Source organism: Astyanax mexicanus, chromosome 16, assembly GCF_023375975.1.
Source record: "Astyanax mexicanus isolate ESR-SI-001 chromosome 16, AstMex3_surface, whole genome shotgun sequence".
NCBI lineage: Eukaryota > Metazoa > Chordata > Actinopteri > Characiformes > Acestrorhamphidae > Astyanax > Astyanax mexicanus.
Genome location: NC_064423.1, coordinates 137,501 through 165,000, shown reverse-complemented (window position 1 = coordinate 165,000; position 27,500 = coordinate 137,501). Strand labels below are relative to the sequence as shown.

The following is a 27,500-nucleotide window of genomic DNA, read 5'->3' as shown; positions in this document are numbered from 1 at the left end:
AGCTCCTCCATCATCACCAGCACTGTGGCATCCTCCTCTTCATCCTCTACCTACACCTCCAGCTCAGCCATTCCTCAGCCCAACTCAAGCAGCAAACCCTGGAGGAGCAAATCCACAAGCACCAAACACACGTCTACCTCCACCGCTCACCTGGCCAAGCAGGACGCTCCAGCCAAGCAGCCGACGCATGCAGAACCTCCTCCCAAAGCTCTGCCGCAGAGGTCCATGCTGGAGAAGCTGAAACTGTTCAACAGTAAAGGAGGCTCCAAGTCCTCCACGCAACAAGATGGTGCTGCAGCGTCTCCGGCCACAAGCAGAGATCCAGCTGTGGTGCTGGAGAGAGTGGAGGCCAGTGCCAACACCGAGCCTCTGGAGGAAGCTGAGGGCAATGCCAGGCCCAGCAATGGGTTATCTAGCAGCAGCCCAAAGATCGCCCTGAAGGGCATCGCCCAGCGAACATTTAGCAGAGCGCTAACGGCTAAGAAGGGCTCATCGAAAAACGCGGAGAAAGAAAAGGAGAAAGAGCGAGCGAAGGAGAAGGAGCGTGAGAAAGAAGCCTCCAAAAACCTCCAAGCACCCATCTCTGAAAAGGTGGAACTTAGAAATGAGGAACTGTCTGCAGTTTCAGAGGTCGTTGTGGCAGAGACCGAGCCTAAAAGAACGTCTAAAATCGCTAGCCTTATTCCCAAAGGGGGCAGAGTCAACGGCAAGAAGGATAACTCCACCCCAGTGCACAGCGGCATTCCCAAACCCGGGGGAAAAAGCTCCGGGAATGGCGCAGGAAAAAGCTTAGTGGCACCTCTCAGTGGCAAAGACAATGAAAGGCCGCGTAGCATGCGGTTGATTGGAGGTGTCAATCTCCACAGAGACAGCCGCCACTCCTCTTCTTCTTCCAGCCTAGCCTCCACTGAGGGCAAAGCCCACCAGAGCCACAGCGCCGCCCCGGTGGCTAATGGAGGCACTACACAGTCCACGGCCAGCAACACAGTCAGCGTGCAGCTGCCTCAACCTCAGCAGCAGTACAGCCACCCCAACACAGCCACCGTCGCTCCGTTCATGTACAGGTGAGGATAATAGAACACACGCACGTATTAACACATGTTTACGCTCCCAAAGAGGAAGGCCAGTACCCCAGTTCCCATTAACACCTAGTTTGCTGTTATGATGTTCGTATTATTACAGGTAGACACTCTCACTGCTGAGATACACAGCTTTAAATGTGTTTTGGTGACTAAAGGTCTACGCACATGTGTGTCCCAGTATGTGATGCTCCCCATTATGTTCAGCTGTGAAGTGTTTGGCTGGTATTTCCTCTGGAACGTTCTAGGCCGTCTGCTTATTGTTTTTAATTGTATTCCCTCAGCCAGGGCCACGTGACCTTTCACCTCGCTGTCACTATAGGAAAGCTTTTAGACATTGTAGGGTTCCAGAGGCCCTTAATCGCCTGCATTTGACCCAAATCACAGCCGAGCTGCCAGATAGACCTGGGTTTAGCTGCTCTTTTCTTTCCCTGAGTGGAGTCGTCTTTCCAGAGTTTACAGAACCCCAGTGAACTGAGAGTTTGGACCAAAACTTTTTTAAACTTAAAAAAAAATATTCACACTTACACACTACGTAGTTGATCAAACTGCTAAATTTGCTTGTGTCGTTTTAGCACTCGGGCTAAGAGGATATTCTATGTAATGGTCAATAGAAGCTTGTACCTCCTTAGTTAGTATAGTGCCAATCAGTGTCAAAAAACACACAGAGATTACTGAATACCTCTTCACATAGTGTGAGGAGAGTGTGTGCTGATTTAGGTATGCTAATGCTAAATTTTGTTTATGAGTTTCTGTTACTTAGATACATCATTCTTGAAGCTCCAGTATAAAACTACTGAAGTGCCAAATGCATCTTAGAAGATCATATAGATTTAAAATAGAGCACGGGATAAATAAACTAATAAATTCAGCAGTTGCTCCACAGATGCCTGACAGCTTTTGGTCTGGGTTCACATATTTGGGGGCAGAGTTCTCAGGTTGAGGAACAGGATGACGATCTCTGACTTTGTGAACTTCACCAGGTCTCATACAGAAGGAGATGACAGCATTACTGCAGAAACGGGCTCTGGAGGACACACTGGAGACTCTGGAAGCTTCAGCAAGACGTCAATAGAAGATTTGTCAGGTGATTATACTGGACTGAAGGATTGATTATTCATGTCTAAGTTATTGATTATGTATGTCTACTGGCTGAAGATGGAGAAACCCAAATAATAAAGAGATTTTCCTCTGAAAGATCACAGAGAGTCAATTAAATAACATTTAGAACTCTCAAGGACCTGACTGACATGGGATTGTTGAATTGACTGACGGGGGATTTTTAATTGACTGACGGGGGATTAAGTACAGAAATGTTGGATTTACTACTAATAAAAGTTCCATCAGTTTGGTAGAAACTCAGTTGCTTCATAAATTATTAGCAATGCTGGCAAGTCTGTTACATTGTGATTCCTAGCAATAACAGTTTAATATTAACTTATTTACTTATTATTAATAATAATAAATCTGTTATTTAGTGTGAATGCATTTTTAGCAATGTTAATCTGCACTGCTCTGCTTCGATCAGGAGAAGATCCGGAGACCAGAAGACTCAGAACCGTTAAAAACATTGCGGATCTCCGGCAGAATCTGGAAGAAACCATGTCCAGTTTGCGGGGGACGCAGATTACACACAGGTGAGAGCAGTACGACTAGTGTTAATGAAAAAAATATTTTTAAAGACAGAAATTGTGGTCTATGTTTGACCTCTCATCCACATGAAAACATCGTGTTTGGTCACTGAGAACGGAGCTTATTTAAAACTGTGATGTCACAATGTTCCTGAGTTAAAGCTCCACTAGGTAGGATTGAGATTTTGTGCTCGTGGGCTCCCCCTACAGTTGTAGAGTGTAAACCCAGCACTGTCGTATATATTTTAGACTGTTATGTACTACATAAATAATTCACCTGCATGTAAGCTACTTTTTCCATCAGAAAGTAAAAAGCACACAAAAATAATGTTTCTTTTAACATGAAATGTTTACTTTATTATAATCACGACTGAAACAAGACATTTCTTCTGTGTCTAGAACTGATAAAACAGCGTGTTTACAGAGTAGCACCGTTAGCCCTCACCACCAAACAAGCACAGCATGAAATAATATTAAAACAAAAACACAGTAAAATCAGCTTTTACAAGCCCCAGACTAAAAGGTATATTTCAGTTTGGGGCAATTTACTGCAAGCTAAGCTTACAAACAGGCATATTTTACACTTAACATGATATATTTACACATTTAACCCGATCGCTAAAGCTAATCGCAAATGCTAATCGCTGCTAGCTTCCGCCTGCTAGCCTACAGCTTTAGCAGTTAAAACAAATCCTTTAACTCAACTTATACCTCACATATTTACACTCTGGTTTTAATAACCTTTTAAATCTCTTATTTACATTTTAAGCTCCTTACAAAACAGATATACCCACTGATTTACTTGTAATCTGTGTTTATCTGGAGCTTCTCCGGTACATCACAGACGAACAGCACTAAAGATTCGTTCGAATGAATCTTTTTAGTGAACAGATTCTAATGATTCAGGTCATCTAAAAGAGCTGCTGTGCTGCATCACTACTAGTTCGCTTCTGTAAAGAATTAACCAACTCCAAACAGCGGGTTTTTGTAGTCCTTTTTAGAACTACATACAGGTCTGAAAGCAGGTCGCAGTGCTGGAAAGAGGCGCAGTTCTCGCGAGCGACTATAAGTCACACCTGAAATCCTATCATTTTCCCAAAAATCTTCACTGGGCCTTATCTATGAATTTTATCAGTCAAGTATTAAGGAGCAGTAAAGCCACTCTGCTGAAGTACAGAGTTATACAGGAGTTACAGTTTAGTTCTCCAGCACTAAGTCTGGAGCAGTATTAGCATTAGCTGCTAACCGCAGCACTAGCTTTTTGCTGTTCAGAGGTAAGTATATCGGATTGTAGTCTGCGTGTTTACCGTGTTAAAACAAGCTACGCAGGACGAACCGCTAACTCTGGGTTACTGAAAAACTTAGTGTAGTGCTGCTAACCGCTGCTGCTAACCGCTGCTGCTAACCATGCTGTTAAAAACATTGGAAATCTTACTGTAAGTAAATGGAAGCGCTTTACTCACACAAATAAAATGTTTCAGAATAGAAATCTGTGTAGATTAACATCCAGCGCTCGTTTGACTTTGAAAGAAAATGTTTATTTATTTTTTTTTTTTTTAAAGAATTACAGTTTTGTGTCTTAAAATGAGCCTTATAATCCAATGTGCCTCATAGTCTGTAAAATGGATATACATACATTGCTCTGTTTAGATTTAGAATATGTATTTTTTTTTGTGTTAGTGTTAGATTAGTGTGTAATTTGGAATTTCCTCTTGTTCATATCTGTTTATTAGGGAACTCTCTTAGTGTAACTTATGCATGCATATTACTGTCTTTGTGTGGATGGAAATATTGTAAGAAACGAAGTTTCTTTAAAATATCCATGTGCGGACAAGGTCTTTTTTTATAACAAATAGTTGTTAGTTTCTTTTCAAATGTCATGGTTTTGTATGATTTTAAAATAGCTTCATTGAAATGATCATATCTCAATGAGAAATACTACACAAGATGAGTAACACTGAAATAATGCATCCTAATGATGCACAAACTGAACAGTTCATGTTAATTGAAATAAACACATTGATGTAATATTTTCTCTAGTAGAAGTGATTTTTTTGGTGACAGTGCAGGTTAACTGTTGTGACTAGAGTGCCCCCATGTGGTCACATGGTATTATTAAAAATGTTTTAGTGAGGAAAACAGAGGCGCAGGTTGGCTGAGGGAGAGCAGACTCAGAGCTTTACAGATTCTGAGACAGTAAACGTCATCTTCACTGCTGGAACTGTTAAGAGTCTCTGTTTAACTGTGACAAGACATCTGCACCAGACCCTCCTTTACTCTAATCTCTCTCTCTCTCTTTTATTCCACAGTTACGGCTGTTTTTGATTCTCTAAGTGTGTTGTGTATTTTTGTGGTGAATAACTTAAGTATATTTTGGGACAGGAGTTAAAGCTAAGGCTTTATGTATCATTTGAAGTCAAACTGAGAGTTTTGCTGGTGTAAACATTTAGCGAATACCACCAGGAAGTTTGTGTAGCCACTTGCTTGCAGAATGAGTGATCCACACTCATTCTGACAGACTGTAATGCACTACAGGAACTGTAGGGGGCAATACAAATATTCTACAATGATCAGACAGACTGGAGTATCATATTTTTCACACTATAAGGCACACTTAAAATCCTTTAATTTTCCCAAAAATTAACAGTGTGCCTTATAATCTGGTACTTCTTATGTATGAATTTTACCAGTCAGGTATTAAGGAGCAGTAAAACCACTCTGCTGAAGTACAGAGTTATACAGGAGTTTCAGTGTCTGGAGCAGCATTAGCATTAGCCGTTAACCCTGCTCTTTCACTTTTAATAAGTATGTCGGACTGTAGCCTGCGTGTGTACCGTGCGCCTTATAGTCCGTAAAATATGGTACACTAGAGCAAGTGTAAGTGGTTATATGATCAGAAATATTAGTGTTTTATTTTTATATTTTTTTAATAATAACTGAATATTGAAAAAGGGGTAATCAGAGTAATGATACCTGTAATGTTAATCCGGAGAAATAAAAATATTAGTGACTTACATTATTTTAACTTTTCCTATTTCAAAATCAGAATTTTTTAATCTGAATTTGAATCTGAAATACACTGAACCGCAGTTCTCTGCTTTCTCTTGCAGCACTCTGGAGACGACGTTCGACGGCGGGGTCACCACTGAGCTCAGCGGCCGCAGTTTGCTGTCTCTCTCGTCTCGCCCGGTTCCGTTAGCCTGGGCCAGCCGGGTCGGTCAGTCCAGTCCACGCCTGCAGGCGGGCGACGCCCCCTCGCTGGGGAACAGTTACCCGGGGCGCGCGGGGGCGGGGGCGCCTCAGGGCCGGTACCTGTACCCCGCCCCTCTGCGCAGGCAGCTGGCGGCGCGCGGCAGCGCCCTCTGTGGGCTAGAGCTGGGAGAGCAGGGGGAGGAGCTAGAGCTGGACGTCAGTGGATACGTCAGCGACGGAGACGTGCTGGTTAAAAATGCACGAACGGACGACATTACCAGCGGGTGAGTGCAGCACTGCTTTACTCACTGAGTGAGTTCATTTTCCTTTCCACCGCAAATATTCAAACATATAAATGAAGCTATTTCACTATTTAAGGTGGAAATACAGAACAGAAAGTTAAAATATTAAGTCGGTATTCCTCATTAGTTGTACTGTCAGTTTCAAGTTTGAACATACACAGAGGTGTATTGTTGCAGGACCTTTTTACACATTTTATAATAAACACATAGAAACGTTTGTCTTCTGTAAACACTGGTTAACTGCTGCTTTAACCCTTTCAGACCTGATTTATCTCCAGTGAAAAAAAAGTAAGAATGCTGTTTTTGTCTGTAGTGCACAGAAAATGAGACTCTTAATTTTCTACTATAAAATCTATACAGCAAATAAATTCAGTTCACTAAAATATTTCATAGTCTCCATTGCATTGGAAGCCTGTGTGTAATGTTTTATATTTAATATTGAGCTTTTTATTTGATAAACCATCCCTAAACAATAAAAAACATGATTAAAAACTAAATTAGTAAAAAATAGCTGTTACTTTATCTCAGTACTTCTGTTTAACATTTTAAAATAAAGAAAACACATTACAAATATCATTGTAATGGATGCAGGGTCTTAAAGGGTTAATATTCTGTTTCTTTTAAGATTATCTTCTCTCTAGACAGATATTTCAGTATTTAGGCAAACTGAATTAAAAGCCACTGGAGGGTGCCAGCGTGCTGTCTACAGTGTCTTCCTCAGGCACTGTTCCAGTTCTGATCCTGATTGGTGGAGAAGTGGATGGGTTACACTGCTGTTTCTGCGGGCAGCACTGAACCCGGTGACCTCAGAAGAACCTTATAACCTGCAGATTTCCTGCTTTCAGCTTCTCTGTGTTAGAGCAGGCCTCCTCACACCTCACCTGTGCTAAAGTGTAACTGAAGCCCTGCTTTTATTAAAACTACCATTCATTCGCTTTCCCTCTGAGACTCTTCAGCAGGAAGGAGTGAATAGAGGCTGAATTACCAGCCTGGAGACAGAAGCTTCCGGATCTCTGTCAGGATGATGTTATGATGTTGAATAATGTGAAAAAGAAGACACTGGCATTAGTAACAACACAAAAGCAGCTATCCTTATATGACCAGCACTCTGTGTGTGTGTGTGTGTGTGTGTGTGTGTGTGTGTGTGTGTGTGTGTGTGTAAATGTATGTATGACTATATGCCCAGATATGGATTGGTCCTGGGTAAATGCTGTAGTGCCTGATGCAGTCCTGCAGGTGGACGGTGGTTTCCGGTTGAGAGTACGCTGTGCACTAATGGCTGCCGCTTCTCACCGGTGTGTGAATGAGTGCTTTGTATGAATGGTTGTGTTTAAAACATGTAAATTGTAAAGCGTCCTTGAGTTTCTAGAAAGATTAGGTAAGTGTAACTTTATTCATTCATCCCAATAATAATTAATAATCGCACAACTAAGTTCAATTAAGTATCTGTAGTCATCATCAAAAAATCAAACAGGAATGTAGGGAAGGTGGGGCTAATGGCTGTAGCTGACTGACTCTATAAGGGTTTGGCACATGTTTTCTCATTCAGATCTAGAAGATCCACTTAAAAACAAAAGAGAGGGGAACCGAGAGATCTAAAATGCCTGTAGTGACCCAACAGCCCACACTGCATTCAGTGATGTCCTCTATGAGTGCTGTTACTGTTGGCACAACACGCTACAAGCACACAGGCCATTACCACAACTGCTCTAAAGACCACGGCAACATCACCAAAGACTGCAGTCATGGAGTGACTAAGCACGGCTGCGGGACATCTTCAGTGAAGAGTCCTGCTGTTGGTGAACGATTTTTTTCACACATCAGATTTCCAGGTGTTCAGCATCAAAATCTTCAGGAACTGTGTGATAAATTTGCATGGATTACCACCCGACTCCATCAATAAATATAGCCTATATCAGCCTAATATCTAAAACAGCGTTCTGTTCTCCTCTCTTCTCTTCCCTTTATTTTTTCGCTTAAGATTGTAAAGCTTTCCCCCTACACCACTATCAGCTCACACCACCCAGTGCATCCGGGGAGCCCCAGGGTGTGTGTGTGTGTGTGTGTGTGTGTGTGTGTGTGTGTGTGTGTGTAAGAGTGTGTGTTTTCAAATCTCCTCCCTCTTTATACAGCATCACAAAACCTTTCAGTTACACATCACTGTTGCAGATACACACACTTCCACACCCCCAACACACACACTTACACACACCCCCTCACACACACTCTCACAGTATCAGTGCAGGAGCTGTTCTGTGTTTGTGTTTTCCTCCTGAAGTGGATCAGTGTTTCTGACAGCAGGGCTTTAATATGGTGTGTCGTCAGACAGGTGCGTCCTCACCACTGTTTCTAATATTTTGTAATTATTATTATAGGCATTTATTTAGGAGACATATTTTGTTTAATGTAAACATTTTGCTGACTTAGTATTTTACTCAGTGTTTTAGTGACAGTGTGTGTGTGTGTGTGTGTGTGTGTGTGTGTGTGTGTGTGTGTGTGTGTGAGTTCTGTAACACTCGGTGACTGGTTTTACGTTATCCAGCAGTGGGTATCAGTAATACCTTCTGTACAGTAAACACACTGTAACCCTACAGCAGCTCTCTATTGGCAAGTATATATATATATATATGTGTGTGTGTGTGTGTGTGTGTGTGTGTGTGTGTGTGTTTGTGTGTGTTTGCACATCCTTCCCAGGTGTGTCTTGGCATATATCAGAGCTGGAGTGTTTGATTTCAGCCAGGTGATGATATGCTCTCTGCCATATATATATACATATGTATATGTATATATATATGTGTGTATATATATATGTGTGTGTGTGTGTGTGTGTGTGTGTGTGTGTGCACAGCACTGCAGAGATGCTGAATGTGTTATGTCAGTTTTCCCTGAAGAGCTTTTTTAAAGTGTGCTTACAGGGTAGTTGTTAAGGAGAGAGTCGTGTGTGTGTGTGTGTGTGTGTGTGTGTGTGTGTGTGTGTGAGTGTGTGTGTTTGTGTAGAGTATGCATTAGTTCAGCAGAGGTCATGCACCAGTGATTAATGTCCAGACTGTCCAAATACAACACAGATCTACTTTCTCCTCTATAAAAAACACTTACCACATTACACTCCCACAACACCCCTAACACACACACACACACACACACACACAGTCAGCCAAGTTGTGCTTGGTGTCTAAAGTCAATGTCTTCTTTAGCTTACTGTATATGTGGAGGTTAACAGAGTTTTCAGTCCTATTTACAGAACAGAGAAAGCAAACAAACTGTGTTAGACATGGTTGGAAGGTTCCACTATGTTAAAATATCTATTTTTTCATTAAAATGTGTTTTTTTGGTGTGAACGGGCAAAAGCGAACTCATTCTATAGGCTTCCAGAAGGTAACTCAAACATAATTTAAGGTGGAATGGAAAATTAAGCAAGGAACCAAACTACACATATTATGCATCAACATGTAAATACTGCTCTAATTAAGGTGAGATGGAAAATTCAAACAAGATGCTTACACAGCCCATAATGCACTGGAATGCTGGAATTTGATTTAAAAGTAAACTTTATCCACTGGCTGTTCCTCGGACTGCATGTAGGTGTTCAGTAGATTGAGGATTATTAAGCTCGAGCTTCACCAATACTCCTGGCGCTGGCTACTACACTATGCTGGCTGCTACACTACGCTATGTATTTATACATAGATTCCCCATAGCACAGCCGGTGTCAGGAGTAATGGCAGCGCTTGGAGCTGGAGCTAGCGTTATGGGATGTAATTGTCTTTTAATGAGCTTCTTGTGCACTTTTTAAGTTATTAATGCCTCGTTTTAAATATCAGGGATTCTAGTAAAGAGGTGTGGAGCTACTTTGAGCTGGATAACGGTGTAAAAAGTGATTTATTTGTCAGGGCAAATTATGCCCCGTATCTCCCAGTCTGAAGGGTGTTTGGATAAACTGTTAAAATTTCTGGATCTCTGAACGCTGTGGGAGAACGGAGGTGTGCTATTCATCAAAGATAAGAACTTTTTATCATGTTTTACTACAACAAAAGTTGTAGTAATTTTACACCGGAGTTCTTCTTTAACATGCTAAGAGGAGAACTCTCACTACTGCTTCTGTTACACCAACTAACAGATGCTCACAATAGGTTGCATCACACATACTGTGCGATGAAAGAGAGGTTCGCCATTCTAAAGAGCGTGGGCAGTTATGCTGCAGTCTGGGAGTTCTGGCATCACTGGGAAGTGAGCCAACGCTGTAGACGACGTGGTTATGGGGTTTCTGACATTGTATGACTCTTATTCAGAACATTAAAGTTTATTTTATCATAATTCTCTTTCTCTCTCTCAGGTATCTGACAGATGGAGGGTTAAGTTTGTACACTCGGCGGTTGAACCGGATGCCGGATGGTATGGCAGTAGTACGGGAGACACTGCAGAGGAACGCTTCCACTGGCCAGGGAGACGCTGATAGGTATCCTCACAACCATCATCTTCATCATTACCATAAACACTGTCAATAAAGATTAAATGAGTGTCCTTTAGCAGACCAACACACACACTACACTGCATTCTGACACCACATTACATTTCACTGCATTTGATCTCTTTATTTAACCCGTTACTCTCAACTGATCACCTCTGGGCTCAAACGCAGCGTTCACGCTGGACCAAACGTACCGAAGCCCTGGAGAAAACACACCCAGGCTCGGAAAAAGTCCAGTCTGAAAGCACCCCAAGTGTGACAACCGAGCCTGAATTTAAATCTACTTAACTCTGAAAAACACTCAGTCGTCTGTAACTGTGCCAGCCTAAATTTATAGATTGAGAGTATTTATTCTCTCTTATATCCTGTTACAAAAGACATTTTTGCTAAGAGTGCACGTGTTTTCAGTAAAGAGATCAAGTGCATGGAAATGTAATGTAATAGTGATTTTGCATTTCATTTTAGCTCATATTCTGCATGTTAGTGAGGAAAAGCAATACATCTTATAGATTGTGTTTACATTTTTTCACGGTAGTGTTTGCTTTTGAAATTGGCACTAATTGCTCTCCACACACATGCTTGTGTAGCCTTGCCATATCTTACCTTAGTATAACTGGAAGACATATCATTTATCCTCAGTAACTGATAACGATTGGTTAAGTACGATTTAAACCATGCTAAGGCAGTTCCAGTTACACCGACCATGTTCTCTAATCTTTCTAAAAGGATAGTATGATCTATTGTATCAAAGGCTGCGCTCAGATCCAGAAGTACCAGTAGGGAAACACAGCTTTGATCGGCAGCTGTAAGTAGATCGTTTGTTATTCTAACTAAAGCTGTCTCAGTGCTGCGATGGGGCCTAAATCCAGATTGAAATTTTTCATAGAAAAATTTCCTGGTTTCTTTGCAGGTAAGAGCAAAGAGCTTTTTCTAAAACCTTATAAATAAAGGCTAAGTTTGAAATAGGTCTATAGTTAGACACTAGGATCAAGATTTGGGTACATGGCCCAGGGTGAGCGATTAGTTTACTATCATTAAAAATTACTGTTTTTTTGTAATGTTGTAATTGCAGTAAAGCTTTACAATCTAGTAGAAATTCCTCTCTTTCTAATTCCCTTGAATTTGGTAGAAACAGGGAATGCGCAGGTGCTCCAGTATGTTGTGTGTCTATAACAGTGCAGATTGTGTGGGTGTTTGAGTTTCTGTGTGGGCTTTCTGAGCTGGGCTGGGCTGGGCTACAATAATAAAAAGCTGAGAGGAGGTTAGAATGTTTATGATCAATCTTCCACCCTCTGTTCATTCAGTAGAGCTGCAGTAGAGCTGTACCTCCAGTTATTCCCAAATGACCACAAGACCTTCTGAATCTGATACTTATCTGTGTGAACTGCACATGACCCACGTAAATGAACTTCATTCTGCAGCCGTAGACCACCTACATTAACATATCTGAAATAGTTAGCTGCAGTTTCAGGAGAATTTAATCCTCAGAGAAACACCTTAACCCCAAAACGGCACTTTTAGAACTGATCCTGAACCCTTTACTACCCTATACTACCCTATACTCCCTATACTTCATATACTTCCTATAGTACCCTATACTACCCTATACTCCCTATACTTCATATACTTCCTATAGTACCCTATACACCCTATACTCCCCATACTACCCTATACCCCCTATACTACCCTATACTCCATATACTTCCTTTAGTACCCTATACTATCCTATTCTCCCTAAACTACCCTATACCACCGTGTACATACTATATTACCCTATACTCCATATAGTCCCTATACTCCATATACTTCCTTTAGTACCCTATACTATCCTATTCTCCCTAAACTACCCTATACACCCTATACTACCCTATACCACCGTGTACATACTATATTACCCTATACTCCATATACTCCCCATACTACCCTATACTACCCATACTCCATATACTTCCTATATTACCCTACACCCACTACACTACCCTATACTACCCTCTATATACTATATTACCCTATATTCTCTATACTCCCTATACTCCAGACTCACTGGCTCTTACTCCCTAAAAAAAGGAACTGAAACCCTACTTACTGAGCTTTGTGTGTGTGTGAGAGAGAGAGAGAGAGAGAGAGAGAGAGAGAGAAAGGTGTGTGTGTGTGTGTGTGTACACGCCTGAGGTAATAAAATCAAGATGATTTTCTGTCTGAAGCATGTGAGGAGTTCAGGATAAGCATCATACACACACACACACACACACACACACACACACACACATACATGCGCTGCGGCTCAGAGCCAAGATACAAAAATACTGTTGCTAAGCAGATCAGTGAAATTGGAATAACTGTGTCACTGGCCACTTTACTAGAAACACCTCTCTTGTGCTGGTCAGTAGTGAGCAGAAAGAGCTGTCGGTGTGTTGGTCGTGGGGGGGTTGGGATCAGTGCTGCTCTGTTGGTGTGGCTGAAGCTGCTGCATCATTTTTTGACCACAGCAGCTTTATATGGAAGATCGTGGAATGCCCCGGCCTGTTGGGGAATGTGGCCATTAGGTCACAGTGTTCCACAGTGCCGTGACCTTGTGAACAAGAAACTTCACACTGTGTGTGTTCAGTCTGGGGAGGAGAGGTGTGTTTAGTCTGTGGAGTGGAGGTGTGTGTTCAGTCTGTGGAGTGGAGGTGTGTGTTCAGTCTGTGGAGTGGAGGTGTGTGTGTTCAGTCTGTGGAGTGGAGGTGTGTGTGTTCAGTCTGTGGAGTGGAGGTGTGTGTTCAGTCTGTGGAGTGGAGGTGTGTGTGTTCAGTCTGTGGAGTGGAGGTGTGTGTGTTCAGTCTGTGGAGTGGAGGTGTGTGTTCAGTCTGTGGAGTGGAGGTGTGTGTGTTCAGTCTGTGGAGTGGAGGTGTGTGTGTTCAGTCTGTGGAGTGGAGGTGTGTGTTCAGTCTGTGGAGTGGAGGTGTGTGTGTTCAGTCTGAGGAGTGGAGGTGTGTGTGTTCAGTCTGTGGAGTGGAGGTGTGTGTTCAGTCTGTGGAGGAGAGGTGTGTTTAGTCTGTGGAGTGGAGGTGTGTGTTCAGTCTGTGGAGTGGAGGTGTGTGTTCAGTCTGTGGAGTGGAGGTGTGTGTGTTCAGTCTGTGGAGTGGAGGTGTGTGTGTTCAGTCTGTGGAGTGGAGGTGTGTGTTCAGTCTGTGGAGTGGAGGTGTGTGTGTTCAGTCTGTGGAGTGGAGGTGTGTGTGTTCAGTCTGTGGAGTGGAGGTGTGTGTTCAGTCTGTGGAGTGGAGGTGTGTGTGTTCAGTCTGTGGAGTGGAGGTGTGTGTGTTCAGTCTGTGGAGTGGAGGTGTGTGTTCAGTCTGTGGAGGAGAGGTGTGTTTAGTCTGTGGAGTGGAGGTGTGTGTTCAGTCTGTGGAGTGGAGGTGTGTGTTCAGTCTGTGGAGTGGAGGTGTGTGTGTTCAGTCTGTGGAGTGGAGGTGTGTGTGTTCAGTCTGTGGAGTGGAGGTGTGTGTGTTCAGTCTGTGGAGTGGAGGTGTGTGTTCAGTCTGTGGAGTGGAGGTGTGTGTGTTCAGTCTGTGGAGTGGAGGTGTGTGTTCAGTCTGTGGAGTGGAGGTGTGTGTGTTCAGTCTGAGGAGTGGAGGTGTGTGTTCAGTCTGTGGAGTGGAGGTGTGTGTTCAGTCTGAGGGGTGGAGGTGTGTGTTCAGTGTGAGGGGTGGAGGTGTGTGTTCAGTCTGAGGGGTGGAGGTGTGTGTTCAGTGTGAGGGGTGGAGGTGTGTGTTCATTGTGAGGGGTGGAGGTGTGTGTTTAGTCTGAGGGTTAGAGGTGTGTGTTTAGTCTGAGGGGTGGAGGTGTGTGTTCAGTGTGAGGGGTGGAGGTGTGTGTTCAGTCTGAGGCATGGAGGTGTGTGTTTAGTCTGAGGCGTGGAGGTGTGTGTTTAGTCTGAGGGGTGGAGGTGTGTGTTCAGTGTGAGGGGTGGAGGTGTGTGTGTTCAGTGTGAGGGGTGGAGGTGTGTGTTTAGTCTGAGGGGTGGAGGTGTGTGTTTAGTCTGAGGGGTGGAGGTGTGTGTGTTCAGTCTGTGGAGTGGAGGTGTGTGTGTGTTCAGTCTGAGGGGTGGAGGTGTGTGTTCAGTGTGAGGGGTGGAGGTGTGTGTTCAGTCTGAGGAGGAGAGGTGTGTTTAGTCTGAGGAGTGGAGGTGTGTGTGTTCAGTCTGTGGAGTGGAGGTGTGTGTGTGTTTAGTCTGAGGAGGAGAGGTGTGTTTAGTCTGAGGGGTGGAGGTGTGTGTTTAGTCTGAGGGGTGGAGGTGTGTGTGTGTTAAGTGTTTTTTGGTGGAGGTGTGTGTGTTTAGTCTGAGAGTGGAGGTGTGTGAGGGGTGGAGGTGTGGGTGTGTGTTCAGTCTGAGGGGTGGAGGTGTGTGTTTGGTCTGAGGGGTGGAGGTGTGGGTGTGTGTTCAGTGTGAGGGGTGGAGGTGTGTGTTTAGTCTGAGGGGTGGAGGTGTGTGTGTGTTAAGTGTTTTTTGGTGGAGGTGTGTGTGTTTAGTCTGAGAGTGGAGGTGTGTGAGGGGTGGAGGTGTGGGTGTGTGTTCAGTCTGAGGGGTGGAGGTGTGTGTTTGGTCTGAGGGGTGGAGGTGTGGGTGTGTGTTCAGTGTGAGGGGTGGAGGTGTGTGTTTAGTCTGAGGGGTGGAGGTGTGTGTGTGTTAAGTGTTTTTTGGTGGAGGTGTGTGTGTTTAGTCTGAGAGTGGAGGTGTGTGAGGGGTGGAGGTGTGGGTGTGTGTTCAGTCTGAGGGGTGGAGGTGTGTGTTTGGTCTGAGGGGTGGAGGTGTGGGTGTGTGTTCAGTGTGAGGGGTGGAGGTGTGTACATTGTGTACCCATCACATTTCTGCAGATATTTAAGTTTTTTTCCTTTTATGGGAAACACTGACAAAATGACACTTTGACACAGTGAAAAGTAGTCTGTGTGTAGTTTATTATATAACTATGGAAGCCCATTCCCGCCACCTAAAAAAAATAAATAATCCAGCAAAATGTTTTTTTATTATTATTAAGTAAACTGCTATCTCAATATTTTGAGATACTAAGTCAATATTTTGAGATACTAAGTCAATATTTTGAGATACTAAGTCAATATTTTGAGATACTATCTCAATATTTTGAGATACTATCTCAATATTTTGAGATACTAAGTCAATATTTTGAGATACTAAGTCAATATTTTGAGATACTAAGTCAATATTTTGAGATACTAAGTCAATATTTTGAGATACTATCTCAATATTTTGAGATACTATCTCAATATTTTGAGATACTAGTAGGCTGTACAGAGACAGAAGCAGGTGAGACAAAGATGCAAAATGGATACCAACATTGAGGACTACTTCAGACGTGGATTCACAAATCATGAAATATTGGAACTTTTAGAGGAATCACACAATATCAAAATAAGCCTCCGGATCTTGGACGAGGCTGAAGTTAGCTTCTTATTCGCCAGTGTCTTATTCAGATTTCCGTTCCACCTTAAATGCTGGCTGAACATTCATGCGGCCGCCTGTAGATGTCGCATTTTAACAGTAAAAAACAGCATGTAAGCAAAGTGCTGTGCAAACGCTCTGAATAAAGGGGAGAACACAATGCGAGGGACAGAGTTTAACTCTGAGTGAAATATAACGTAAATAAAATTAAATATGAATTAAAACGTTATTGCTCTCACTTTTGGCCTAATTCCCAGGTCATTATCTACAGGTGGCCGCATGTATATTCAGCCAGCATTTAAGGTATCTCAAAATATTGACTTAGTATCTCAAAATATTGACTTAGTATCTCAAAATATTGAGATAGTATCTCAAAATATTGACTTAGTATCTCAAAATATTGACTTAGTATCTCAAAATATTGAGATAGTATCTCAAAATATTGACTTAGTATCTCAAAATATTGACTTAGTATCTCAAAATATTGAGATAGCAATTTACTTAATAATAATAAAAAAAAATTGCTGGAGTATTTTTATTTTTTAGGTGGCGGGAATGGGCTTCCATATATAACAGTGTAAATTTATTCTTCATTAAAAATTCCTCCCAATATACAGCCTATTAATGTCTAAACCACCAGCAACAAAAGTGAGTACACCCCTCAGAGACCACACCCCTAAAGGTCCAAGTTGAGCAATTCTTGTAATTTTCCATGCAAAATGTCATGTGACTTGTTAGTGTTACTAGGTCTCAGGTGTGCACAAGGAGCAGGTGTGTTCAGTTTTGTAGTACAGCTCTCACACTCTCATACTGCTCACTAAAAATTAAACTTTGGCACCTCATGACAAAGAACTCTCTGAGGATCTTAAATGATGAACTGTTGCGCAACATGAAGACAGCCAACACCCTGAAACTTAGCTGCAGCACAGTGGCCAAGATCATCCAGCATTTTAAATTAGCAGAGTAAACTCAGAACAAGGTGTAAAAAATAGACCGTTGACAGGGTGTAAGATAGCAATGAGCATTGCAACGTGCCTTTCGCAGGATGTACGATAGGACCCTATGTGGTGTTTGCTATATAGTGAACTGAATAGGGAACGACTTAGATTTAGAACAGCACTACAGAATGGCAGGTACACTATATAGTGCTCTATATTTCTGTAATAGCTAGACATTCAGAACACAGCTCTAGTGTGTTTTTTCTCACAGTGTGCTGCAGGCAATCCCATTGGCTGCAGCCTGTTTTTGATGACCTGCCATGCTTGACCTTTGACCTCTCTGGGGAGAAAAAGAGCAACAATAAAGCCAAAGAGAAAGAGTGTGAGAGAGAGAGCTCTTTATCCAGGAATGCCCAGATCAAACAGTTACCTTAAACACACACACACACACGCACACGGACACACACACACGCATGCACACGCACGCACGCATGCATACACACACACGGACACACAGACACATGCGCGCACGCACATGCACGCACACGCACACACACACACACACACGCACACGGACACACACACACGCATGCACACGCACGCACGCATGCACACACACACACTAACACACACACACACGCATACGCACGCACACACACTGTATTTGCTAAATAATGAGGTTACACTTTTAAAATAAAGGTGCTAGAGAGAGAATACTTAAAAAAAGGGATGAAGAATGTATATAGAAGAATTAAGATTTTAAGAGGAGAAGAGAGAAGGAAAAAAGAGGTAAGACTGAGAAGGAGGAGAGAGGGAGAGATAGAATAAAAGAAAATAGAAAAAAGATATAAAAAAAGAGAATAAAGGCAGAAAAATATATTAAAGATAAAAAAAACAATACAGCAAAAAAGGAAGAATGTTGAGATGGATTGTTGATGTAAAAAGAGAATAGTGAGAAAGAGGAATGGAAAGAAACCGGATGGACACTAGAGAGATATGTTGACAGAGAAAGAAAGAATAAAGAGAAAGAGCAGAGGAATAAAAGAGAGAGAGAGGTTAAATCTGATTTGCTGAGACAGTAATTACAGGTTTGTTATCCAGAGAAACCTTCAGTCAGAACTCTAATCTCTAATTAACATCTGTGTGTGTGTGTGTGTGTGTGTGCATTCATTGTGTGTGTGCATTGTGTGCGTTGTGTGTGTGTGTGTGCATGCGTTTTGTGTGTGTGTGTTTGTGTGTGTGCGTGTGTGTGTGTGTGTGTGCATTCGTTGTGTGTGTGCATTGTGTGCGTTGTGTGTGTGTGTGTGCATGCGTTGTGTGTGTGTGTTTGTGCATTGTGTGTGTGTGCGCGTTGTGTGTGTGTGTGCGTTGTGTGTGTGTTGTGTGTGTGTGTGTGCGCATTGTGTGTGTGTGTTGTGTGTGTGTGTGTGTGCGCGCATTGTGTGTGTGTGTTGTGTGTGTGTGTGTTTGTATTGTGTGTGTGTGTGTGTTTGTATTGTGTGTGTGTGTGTGCATTGTGTGTGTGCGCGTTGTGTGTGTGTGTGTGTGTGTTTGTATTGTGTGTGTGTGCGTGTTTGTATTGTGTGTGTGTGTGTGCATTGTGTGTGTGTGCATTGTGTGTGTGCGCATTGTGTGTGTGCATTGTGTGTTGTGTGTGTGCGTTGTGTGTGTGTGTGTGTGTGTGTGTGCGCATTGTGTGTGTGTGTGGGAGAGTGCTGTACAGCACTTCAGCATTTCACAGGTTAACCGCCCCATAGAGATCAGATTACTGAGAGAGAGAGGAGGAGAGAGAGAGAGAGAGAGAGAGAGAGAGAAAGGGAGGGAGAGAAAGGGGAGAGGTAGATAGAGAGAGCAGAAGTTGTTGGAAGGAGCGACAGAGCGAGAGAAGGAAAGAACAAAGCATGAGCGATTAAACAGGAGAAGAGGAATAAAGAGAGTGAGATAACAGCAGATAACAGAGAGAGAGAGAGTCTGTGCGACTCTGTGTAACTTTAACTCATGAGGGATCCACAGCCAATCAAATCTCTGCCCACCATGCTGGTTCCTGGTATCCGGGGCAACAGAGGATCCACAGACAGGTAGATTACTGCAGTTTTGTGACTTTCTGATCCTTTCTGTTTAAATAACCGGTTCCGCTGCAGTTCTAGACTTCACTTACTGCCTGGTGAGTTTTTAAAGTAGTTTGGTGTAAGTATATTTTTATATATGTGAGGAGGTCTGTCACAATATTTACATTACTGATTTATCCTACAATATATCAACATGATCACTTCTGTTGAACTCAATATCGCTTAGTATAAAGAGTACATTATCATGAATGAGCTGGTATGTGAAATGTTTATATTATTTAGTGAACTTTACTTATTCAAAGATAATTAACCATTTTATATGAGAAATCCATTGACTGAATAGCCTTAAAAATGGCACTTTATTAAGGAACTAATATTTAATTATATTATCATTATATTACCGTCTGTGGCATAAAAATTACAATAATGTAGTTTATCAGGAAAATATTGAATCAAACAAACAGTATTATAAAACGTCTGGCAAAATGTTGGAGTCCAAAAATACTTGACTATTGGAGAGAAAGTGGGCGGAGCCTTCTCTCAGCTGGTGTTTGGGAGAGCTGAATATTCTGCCATTCATTCCTATGGAAAGAAATGTACAATGACTTCATGAAATGCATAAATTGGATCAGTTAGTACTTCTGTAACACTGATCTTGTTTTCTGTAGCTTAAAAAAGTCTGATCTGTAGAGAAGTCTGATTTTATGTATAAAAGTAAATAAACAGGTTTTAGTGCTTTCCTGGACGTGTAAGAGTAGAGAGAGGTGTGGCTCACACTCTGTGTGCGTACTATTAAGTTCCACTGCGGTTCTTCATGCTGCTTTTTGATGTTCTAGATGTGAGATGTATTCTGATGCAGTCTGTTCCTCTCTTATTTCCAGGGGTCGGGGAGGTTGTGTGTGTTCTGGTGTGTGTGTGGAGATGTGTAAGTGTGTGTAAGTGATGGCAGGGCGGAGTCAGACAGTGGTGAGCCCCGCGGTTGCCGTGGTGTAGGTTAGCCACTCGCCTCTGATCCCAGCGTGGAGGGAGGCTGTAGGAAATGATGTCATCCGTCAGAAGTGATGATCAGTGTGAAGGGCAGGAGGGTATTTTTATCTTTAGAGCAACAGATAAACACAGCGGCCTGTATACTCGCAACACACAGACCTAAGAGCGTCAGTCTGAGGGGTTTCTCTGTATTTACTGCAGATTCAGCCTCTGCCCTTCTGAAAAGGCTTTAAACTCAATGTTGGAACATCACTGTGCGAAAGATTTGATTGCATTCAAGCCTGAGAGCGAGAACATCAGTTAGGTTGCTGGTGTTGGATGATTTGTTCTGCCCCACAGCCCAACAAATGGGGATTTATACACCTGTATCCCCCACGCAACACTTGACTGATCCAGAGCGTCCCGTTCTGTTGGTCAGAGCTTTCCTATAAAGATTAAGCAGCTAAACTTCATCATTATCATGACTGTCCAGATACAGTGCACATTACTCATAGTATCAAATCAGTTTTTTTTCATTGCACTTTTTGCAACTGATGCTGCCACAATCCAGCTTTGCAGAAGTTTGCTCTGTACAAAGATTCTAGCATGGTACAGCCAGTTGTTCATCATGGAGAGAACTGTTTTAACCATTTAAACCATTTAAACATTCAAATCCCCAGAGCCATCAGACTTTCAGCTTCTCTGTCTTGGTACTGACTCATTAACCATTAAAACTTGGTACTGACTAGAACCATTAAAACTAGTGGTGTCAATCAATTCAAATATTTAATCCAAATACTTGTTCGTTTTTATAGTGGATATTTAAAAGTAAATAACAGAATGAATGTAAGAAATGTGAAATGCAGTTATATTTATATTAATAGTGTCAATTAAAAGACTAGTTTATACTTGTATGTTTGAGGGGAGGTAAAGCCAATGTGAGGAGCTGGATAAAAAGAATGCTTGATAAATTGGATAAAAAAAACTTGGAAGCTTTTTTGTACTTTACTGTAAACATCTCAGCTTGGTTGTAAGGATTTCTGAATTAGATTCTAATTCTCTGAGTATAAAAGGGCGTTTCAATGGAACAAGCAGTGCAGATGTAGTAAAGAATGTTAGCTTTATTCTTATTACTGCTTTTTGCTGATGGACGTGATGCTCAGGGGAGCTAGTTTCCACCGTAGCTCTGTCGGCCAGAACGAGCTAAACTTTCTCCTCCACCCGTTCTGTTGTAATACCCAAACTTAGTTTTTTTTCCAGCAGAAAGATGAGCAGAAACTGGGTTAAACTGAAGAACTGAACAATTACTGCATTTACTGCATTTACTGCCTGCTTGGTCATGACACCAAAATAAAATGAGTGCTTATTCTAAAACATCAAAAATGAGCACTTAACACACTTCTTTTACTGTTGACCTCAATGTTTACTGTGTATTTATGACCTGTCAGTCTTTAGTTAATTCTCTCTCTCTCTCTTTCTCTCTCTCTCTCTGTCTCTCTCTCTCAGTTGGGATGACAGCAGTTCAGTCAGCAGTGGAATCAGTGATACGATTGACACTGATGACATCAACACCAGCTCCTCCATCAGCTCTTACGCCAACACACCTGCAGCACCTCGCAAACACCTTAAAGGACAGGTGAGGAACAAACACACACACATCACACATTTCAATTCAATTTTATTCAATTCAATTTTATTTATACAGCGCTTTTTACAACAGAAGTTGTCACAAAGCCGCTTTACAGAGAAAAACAGGTCCACTCCCCTTATGAGCAGCACCACAAACCTGAGTGACCGTGTGCAGTGGGAGAACAACAGCACCAGCATCTCAGTTTACCCACAATTCCCTCTGTCCATGAACCCCTGGATCTGCATACCTATCTAAAGAGAAAAACATTAATTACCAAAAGCTAAACTAAACATGTAGGTTTTCAGTCTAGATTGAGACTGTGTCTGAGTCCCGAACATATTCAGGGAGATTATTCCAGAGTTGAGGAGCTTTATAAGAGAAAGCTCTTCCTCCTGCAGAGCTCCTCTGAATACCTGCCTATCAACATCAACACATATGTTTTTTAATACCCCATCTCAACATTAAGCCATGCCCTTTTTTTTTACATGTCGGATTTGGTTCCTGTCACAGTATGATTTGTGTTATCTGTGAAAATGGACTGAAGGCATGCAAGTTAATCCCATGCTAATCAGTGAGGTATGAGCTTTCATTGGATGTTAGCATGTTAATAAACTAAAGTGGTGTGAGCTGACTGACACAAACAGACTGAGCTCACTCTTTAAAGACAGAGATGCAGGAATGAGGATGATGATGATGATGATGATGAAATACAGACAGTAGAAGGCAGGAGGGCTGATTCTGTCTGGCTCTGGTTCAGGAGCAGTGCTGTATACGTGTGAACGTTGTTCAGATCTCGGGGAAAGAGTCTGTGTGGTTTAATTTCTAAATCTGTCATTAAATTCATTAAAGCTAAACATAGCACTAAGTCTAGACCAGCTGGGCTGCTGGTTCTGTCTGCTGTCGGGATTCTCCTTCACACTGACTGTTACTGTTGGCCAACTGCCAGATTCCTTCAGTTAACCCTGCTCTGTTTCTACATTTAATTCCATTTTTCTGCTTTAATAGAAGGGTTTAGAGCTATTTCTGTGTTTATTTGATCTGTAATGAACAGGATGTAACAAAACTGTATGTTTATTCAAAATCACATTCCAGTGGGATTTACTGTGACAGCTAGAAAAATTGTTAAATAATTATAAATAACAGTAATAACAAATAACTATAAATACCAGTAATGGACCATTATTACAGTAATCATAATTATATTGTAATTAAAAAAGAATAAAATATAACTTAGTTTGATAAACCAAAATAATGGGAAACTAATACAAAATACAAAAATGTGTAGATCACTATGATCGGGAGATCACTGGTTCGAATCCCATTCATGCAGCTTTCCATCAGCTGCTGAAGCCCTGAGAGAGCACAATTGGCCTTGCTCTCTCTGGGTGGGTACAGTACAGTAGATGGCACTCTTTTCCCTCATCACTAGGGTGATGTGGTTCAGCACAAGGCTGCGTCTGTGAGCTGCTGTATCAGAACCAAGTCTCTGTGCTTTCCTCCGAGCGTTAGCGCTGTGATGCTAAAGCATCAGCAGCAGTTATAAAAGAGGCGGAGTCTGAATTCACATGTATCAGAGGAAGCATGTGTTAGTCTTCACCCTCCTGGTGTTAGAGGATCACTAGTGATAGGGGGGGACCTAATGAGTGGTTTGGGTAATTGGCTACGCAAATTGAGGAGAAAAAGGGATAAATGTTTGAAATAAATAAAAAAAATTTAATCAGACTAAATTATTTATATATTATAATTTATATATTTAGAAAACTTATTTTATGGGCTTCTAAAACTCTTGGCACCAGAAGGGTAATCCAGTCACTGCTGCCAGTCTGAGATTCTACACTATATACAATATACACATACAGCTCTGGAACAAAATAAGAGAGAACACTTAAAAATGATGATTTTCTTTGATTTTACCAAATTAAAAACCTCTGGAATATAATCAAGAGGAAGATGGAAGATCACAAACCATCAAACCACCAAACTGAACTGCTTGAATTTCTGCACCAGGAGTAAAGGCATAACGTTATCTAACAGCAGTGTGTAAGACTGGTGGAGGAGAAGAACATGATGCCAAGATGTATGAAAAAAACTGATTAAAAACCACCAGGGTTATTCCACCAAATATTGATGTCTTTGCATTATTTGAGGTCTGAAAGCTTTGTATCTTTTTTATTATTTCAGCCATTTCTCATTTTCTGTAAATAAATGCTCTAAATAACAATATTTTTGGGGGGAATTTGGGAGAAATGTTGTCTGTAGTTTATAGAATAAAACAGCAATGTTCATTTTACTCAAACATAAACCTATAAATAGCAAAATCACAGAAACTGATTCAGAAACTTAAGTGCTCTCTTATTTTGTTTCTAGAGCTGTGTATTGAGAGTGCCTTATATAAAATTAAACTCATAACATATCCAAATATAAAAAATATAAACCATACAGTGACTGAATTACAAAAGTTCATATAAAGTACTGATCCTCTTTCCTGCTAAACTTTAACCTGTAGCTCTGCTGCTGGGGGGGCAGAGTTTAATCAGTTAGATGGGACACTGGGTTGAATGGATCACTGTTTGTATGGAAGTTGTAATGGGGTTAATTTGGACTGATATGTTCCTCAGGGAGGGAAAGCAGTGAAATAGTGTAAAAGTTGAGATATAATAATAAAAGCGTACATGTTGTATTTTGGGGGCATTAAGAAGAATCTTTTAGTCTCCAACAAATTAAAACAAACAAAAGACCCCTACTTTCCCCCTCGCCCTCAGATCTTCTTACTTTGGAAGATCTATTTCCAAATCCATATTCATACACTGTAAATTTATTTTATTTATTTATTTTAAAACAAATAAATGTAAAATTGAATATTTCCAAATATTACCTAACTACTTTACTTCAGCTACTTCAAATCAACATTTTTGGACATATTTAAATGAGATCTTTAAGTATATTTAAGTAAACGTATTTTTTGCACTATAAAATGCACTTAAAATACTTAAATTTTCCCAACAATCGTCAGTGCACCTTTTAATCCGATATGCCTTATGTATGAATTTTACCAGTCAGGCTGTACTAGTGACACATAATGCACCTTATAATCCAGTGCACCTTATAGTGCAAAAAATATGGTATAATAATTGAGTTTAGCTGTTGCCATAGATCGCTTTTTCCATTGGCTTCTGACATCATCTGTATAAAAACTTGTAAAATTGTAGATCATATATTATGATTAACTGCCTGGCCTCTATGTTGTTTAATGCAAAACCTAGCATATCTCTGTGTTGGTTGTGTGCTATACTGTTCACTATATAGCATTTTCTTTTTTAATAATTTTTAAATAAATTCAGGTTCAGAAGTCACCTGTAGCATCACCAGCTTTTGGTTGGGTCTCTCATTTATTCTCTCTACAGTAAAATGTGATTTTGTTAAACAAGTTGTCAGTATCAGTCATGCATAAAAAAGGTATATGTATATAATATTTAGTTGTTTGTGTTCTAAAAGCAGACGGACTCTGAGAAGCATTCAACAGTCGATCGTAATTCTACCTGGTCTGGAGACGAAGTCAAAAGGTCAGATGGTGGCTCGGACAGCGGGGTGAAGATGGAGCCTGGATCTAAATGGCGCAGAAACCCTTCAGACGTGTCAGATGAGTCGGATAAGGGGAGCTCAGGGAGAAAGGGCGGGCCCGTCTCTCAGACCGGCTCCTGGAGGAGAGGCATGAGCGCACAGGTGGGCGTGACCACGCCCAGGACGAAAAGTGCCACTGTTGCCACAGGAACGGGCACACTGAAAACACACGGAGCAGGTGAGTGGACTTTACCATTTCCAACACAAATAAGGATATTAACCCCCTTTAACCACACACAGTACCACCACCGCCCAACACAGACCCTAACTTTGCTGCAGCGTCCCTCACTATCTTTAATAAACTCCTGAAGACAGAGTTCTTTAAAGAGCTCTTACTCTCCTAACACCTCTAACTAACTACCTTCTACTACCAGATCAGGAGAATCTCTCACTATCTTTAATAAACTCCTGAAGACAGAGCTCTTCAAAGAGCACTTACTCTCCTAACACCTCTAACTAACTACCTTCTACTACCAGATCAGGAGAATCTCTCACTATCTTTAATAAACTCCTGAAGACAGAGCTCTTCAAAGAGCACTTACTCTCCTAACACCTCTAACTAACTACCTTCTACTACCAGATCAGGAGAATCTCTCACTATCTTTAATAAACTCCTGAAGACAGAGCTCTTCAAAGAGCTCTTACTCTCCTAACACCTCTAACTAACTACCTTCCACTACCAGATCAGGAGAATCTCTCACTATCTTTAATAAACTCCTGAAGACAGAGCTCTTCAAAGAGCACTTACTCTCCTAACACCTCTAACTAACTACCTTCTACTACCAGATCAGGAGAATCTCTCACTATCTTTAATAAACTCCTGAAGACAGAGCTCTTCAAAGAGCTCTTACTCTCCTAACACCTCTAACTAACTACCTTCCACTACCAGATCAGGAGAATCTCTCACTATCTTTAATAAACTCCTGAAGACAGAGCTCTTCAAAGAGCTCTTACTCTCCTAACACCTCTAACTAACTACCTTCTACTACCAGATCAGGAGAATCTCTCACTATCTTTAATAAACTCCTGAAGACAGAGCTCTTCAAAGAGCACTTACTCTCCTAACACCTCTAACTAACTACCTTCTACTACCAGATCAGGAGAATCTCTCACTATCTTTAATAAACTCCTGAAGACAGAGCTCTTCAAAGAGCTCTTACTCTCCTAACACCTCTAACTAACTACCTTCTACTACCAGATCAGGAGAATCTCTCACTATCTTTAATAAACTCCTGAAGACAGAGCTCTTTAAAGAGCTCTTACTCTCCTAACACCTCTAACTAACTACCTTCTACTACCAGATCAGGAGAATCTCTCATTATCTTTAATAAACTCCTGAAGACAGAGCTCTTCAAAGAGCACCTACTCTCCTAACACCTCTAACTAACTACCTTCTACTACCAGATCACTATCTCTCACTATCTTTATTAAACTCCTCATCTCTCAGTTTGTTTATAGTACATTACATTTAGTTTGGTCTGGACATTTTGCTGATTCCTCTTCTGCTCTGATCTGCTCTTCTGTTTCAGCTAAAACAGACGATGCTAAAGTCTCAGAGAAAGGCCGCCTCTCTCCTCGCCCCAACGGAGTCCACCGCTCTCCCTCTGACGCCGCCCGGACCGGCTCTGACCCCGCCCCCTCCACTCGCGCACCCACCACTGGCAGCACCTTCGGCTTCAAGAAAACTGGTTCCTCTGGACCGCCCCCGGTTGTCACGGTAACCACCTCAGGCATCACACTCGTGACAGCCAGCGGGGCCACCATCACCAGTGGCTCGGCCACCCTGGGAAAGATCCCCAAGTCCGCCGCCCTGGTGGTCGGAGGAGGCAGAGACAGGTCTGGTCTGAAGGGGGCACCAGAGGGCACGCTGGCGAGCCAAGAGGATGGCTACTTGGCAGTGAGTGCCAGGTCTACGCTACAGTACCGCAGCCTGCCTCGGCCTTCGCGCTCCGGCGCCGCCGCTCGCCATGGCAACCGCTCGTCCACCAGCAGCATCGAATCAGGCCTGAGCATCCGAGCCCCCACCCTCACCGCTGTCACGACCAATAGGACACAAGACGCCACCCTGAAGAACAATGAAAGCTTAGCACCTGCTAATCAAACAGACAAGGAGAAGGGTGGAGCTTCAGAACAAGACAGTCTGAGAGCCAGTCCCATTGGCTCG

General features: G+C 42.0%; 1 protein-coding gene across 4 annotated transcripts in view; it reads left to right on the top strand.

Moving 5' to 3' along the window:
• nav2a (neuron navigator 2a) overlaps nt 1–27,500 on the top strand; it is a 114,315-nt gene that overhangs the window by 48,352 nt on the left and 38,463 nt on the right. For 3 of the 4 annotated variants that reach the window (XM_049465273.1, XM_049465272.1, XM_049465274.1), the window contains 8 exons: nt 1–1,064; nt 2,063–2,166; nt 2,608–2,716; nt 5,821–6,186; nt 10,538–10,660; nt 21,592–21,721; nt 25,211–25,514; nt 26,866–27,500. The exon at nt 1–1,064 is cut by the window's left edge and continues 71 nt beyond it; the exon at nt 26,866–27,500 is cut by the window's right edge and continues 77 nt beyond it. In XM_049465273.1, the coding sequence (XP_049321230.1) occupies nt 1–1,064; nt 2,063–2,166; nt 2,608–2,716; nt 5,821–6,186; nt 10,538–10,660; nt 21,592–21,721; nt 25,211–25,514; nt 26,866–27,500 (2,835 nt within the window). The remainder of the gene's footprint in view (nt 1,065–2,062; nt 2,167–2,607; nt 2,717–5,820; nt 6,187–10,537; nt 10,661–21,591; nt 21,722–25,210; nt 25,515–26,865) is intronic. The other variant, XM_049465275.1, reaches the window with a different exon arrangement.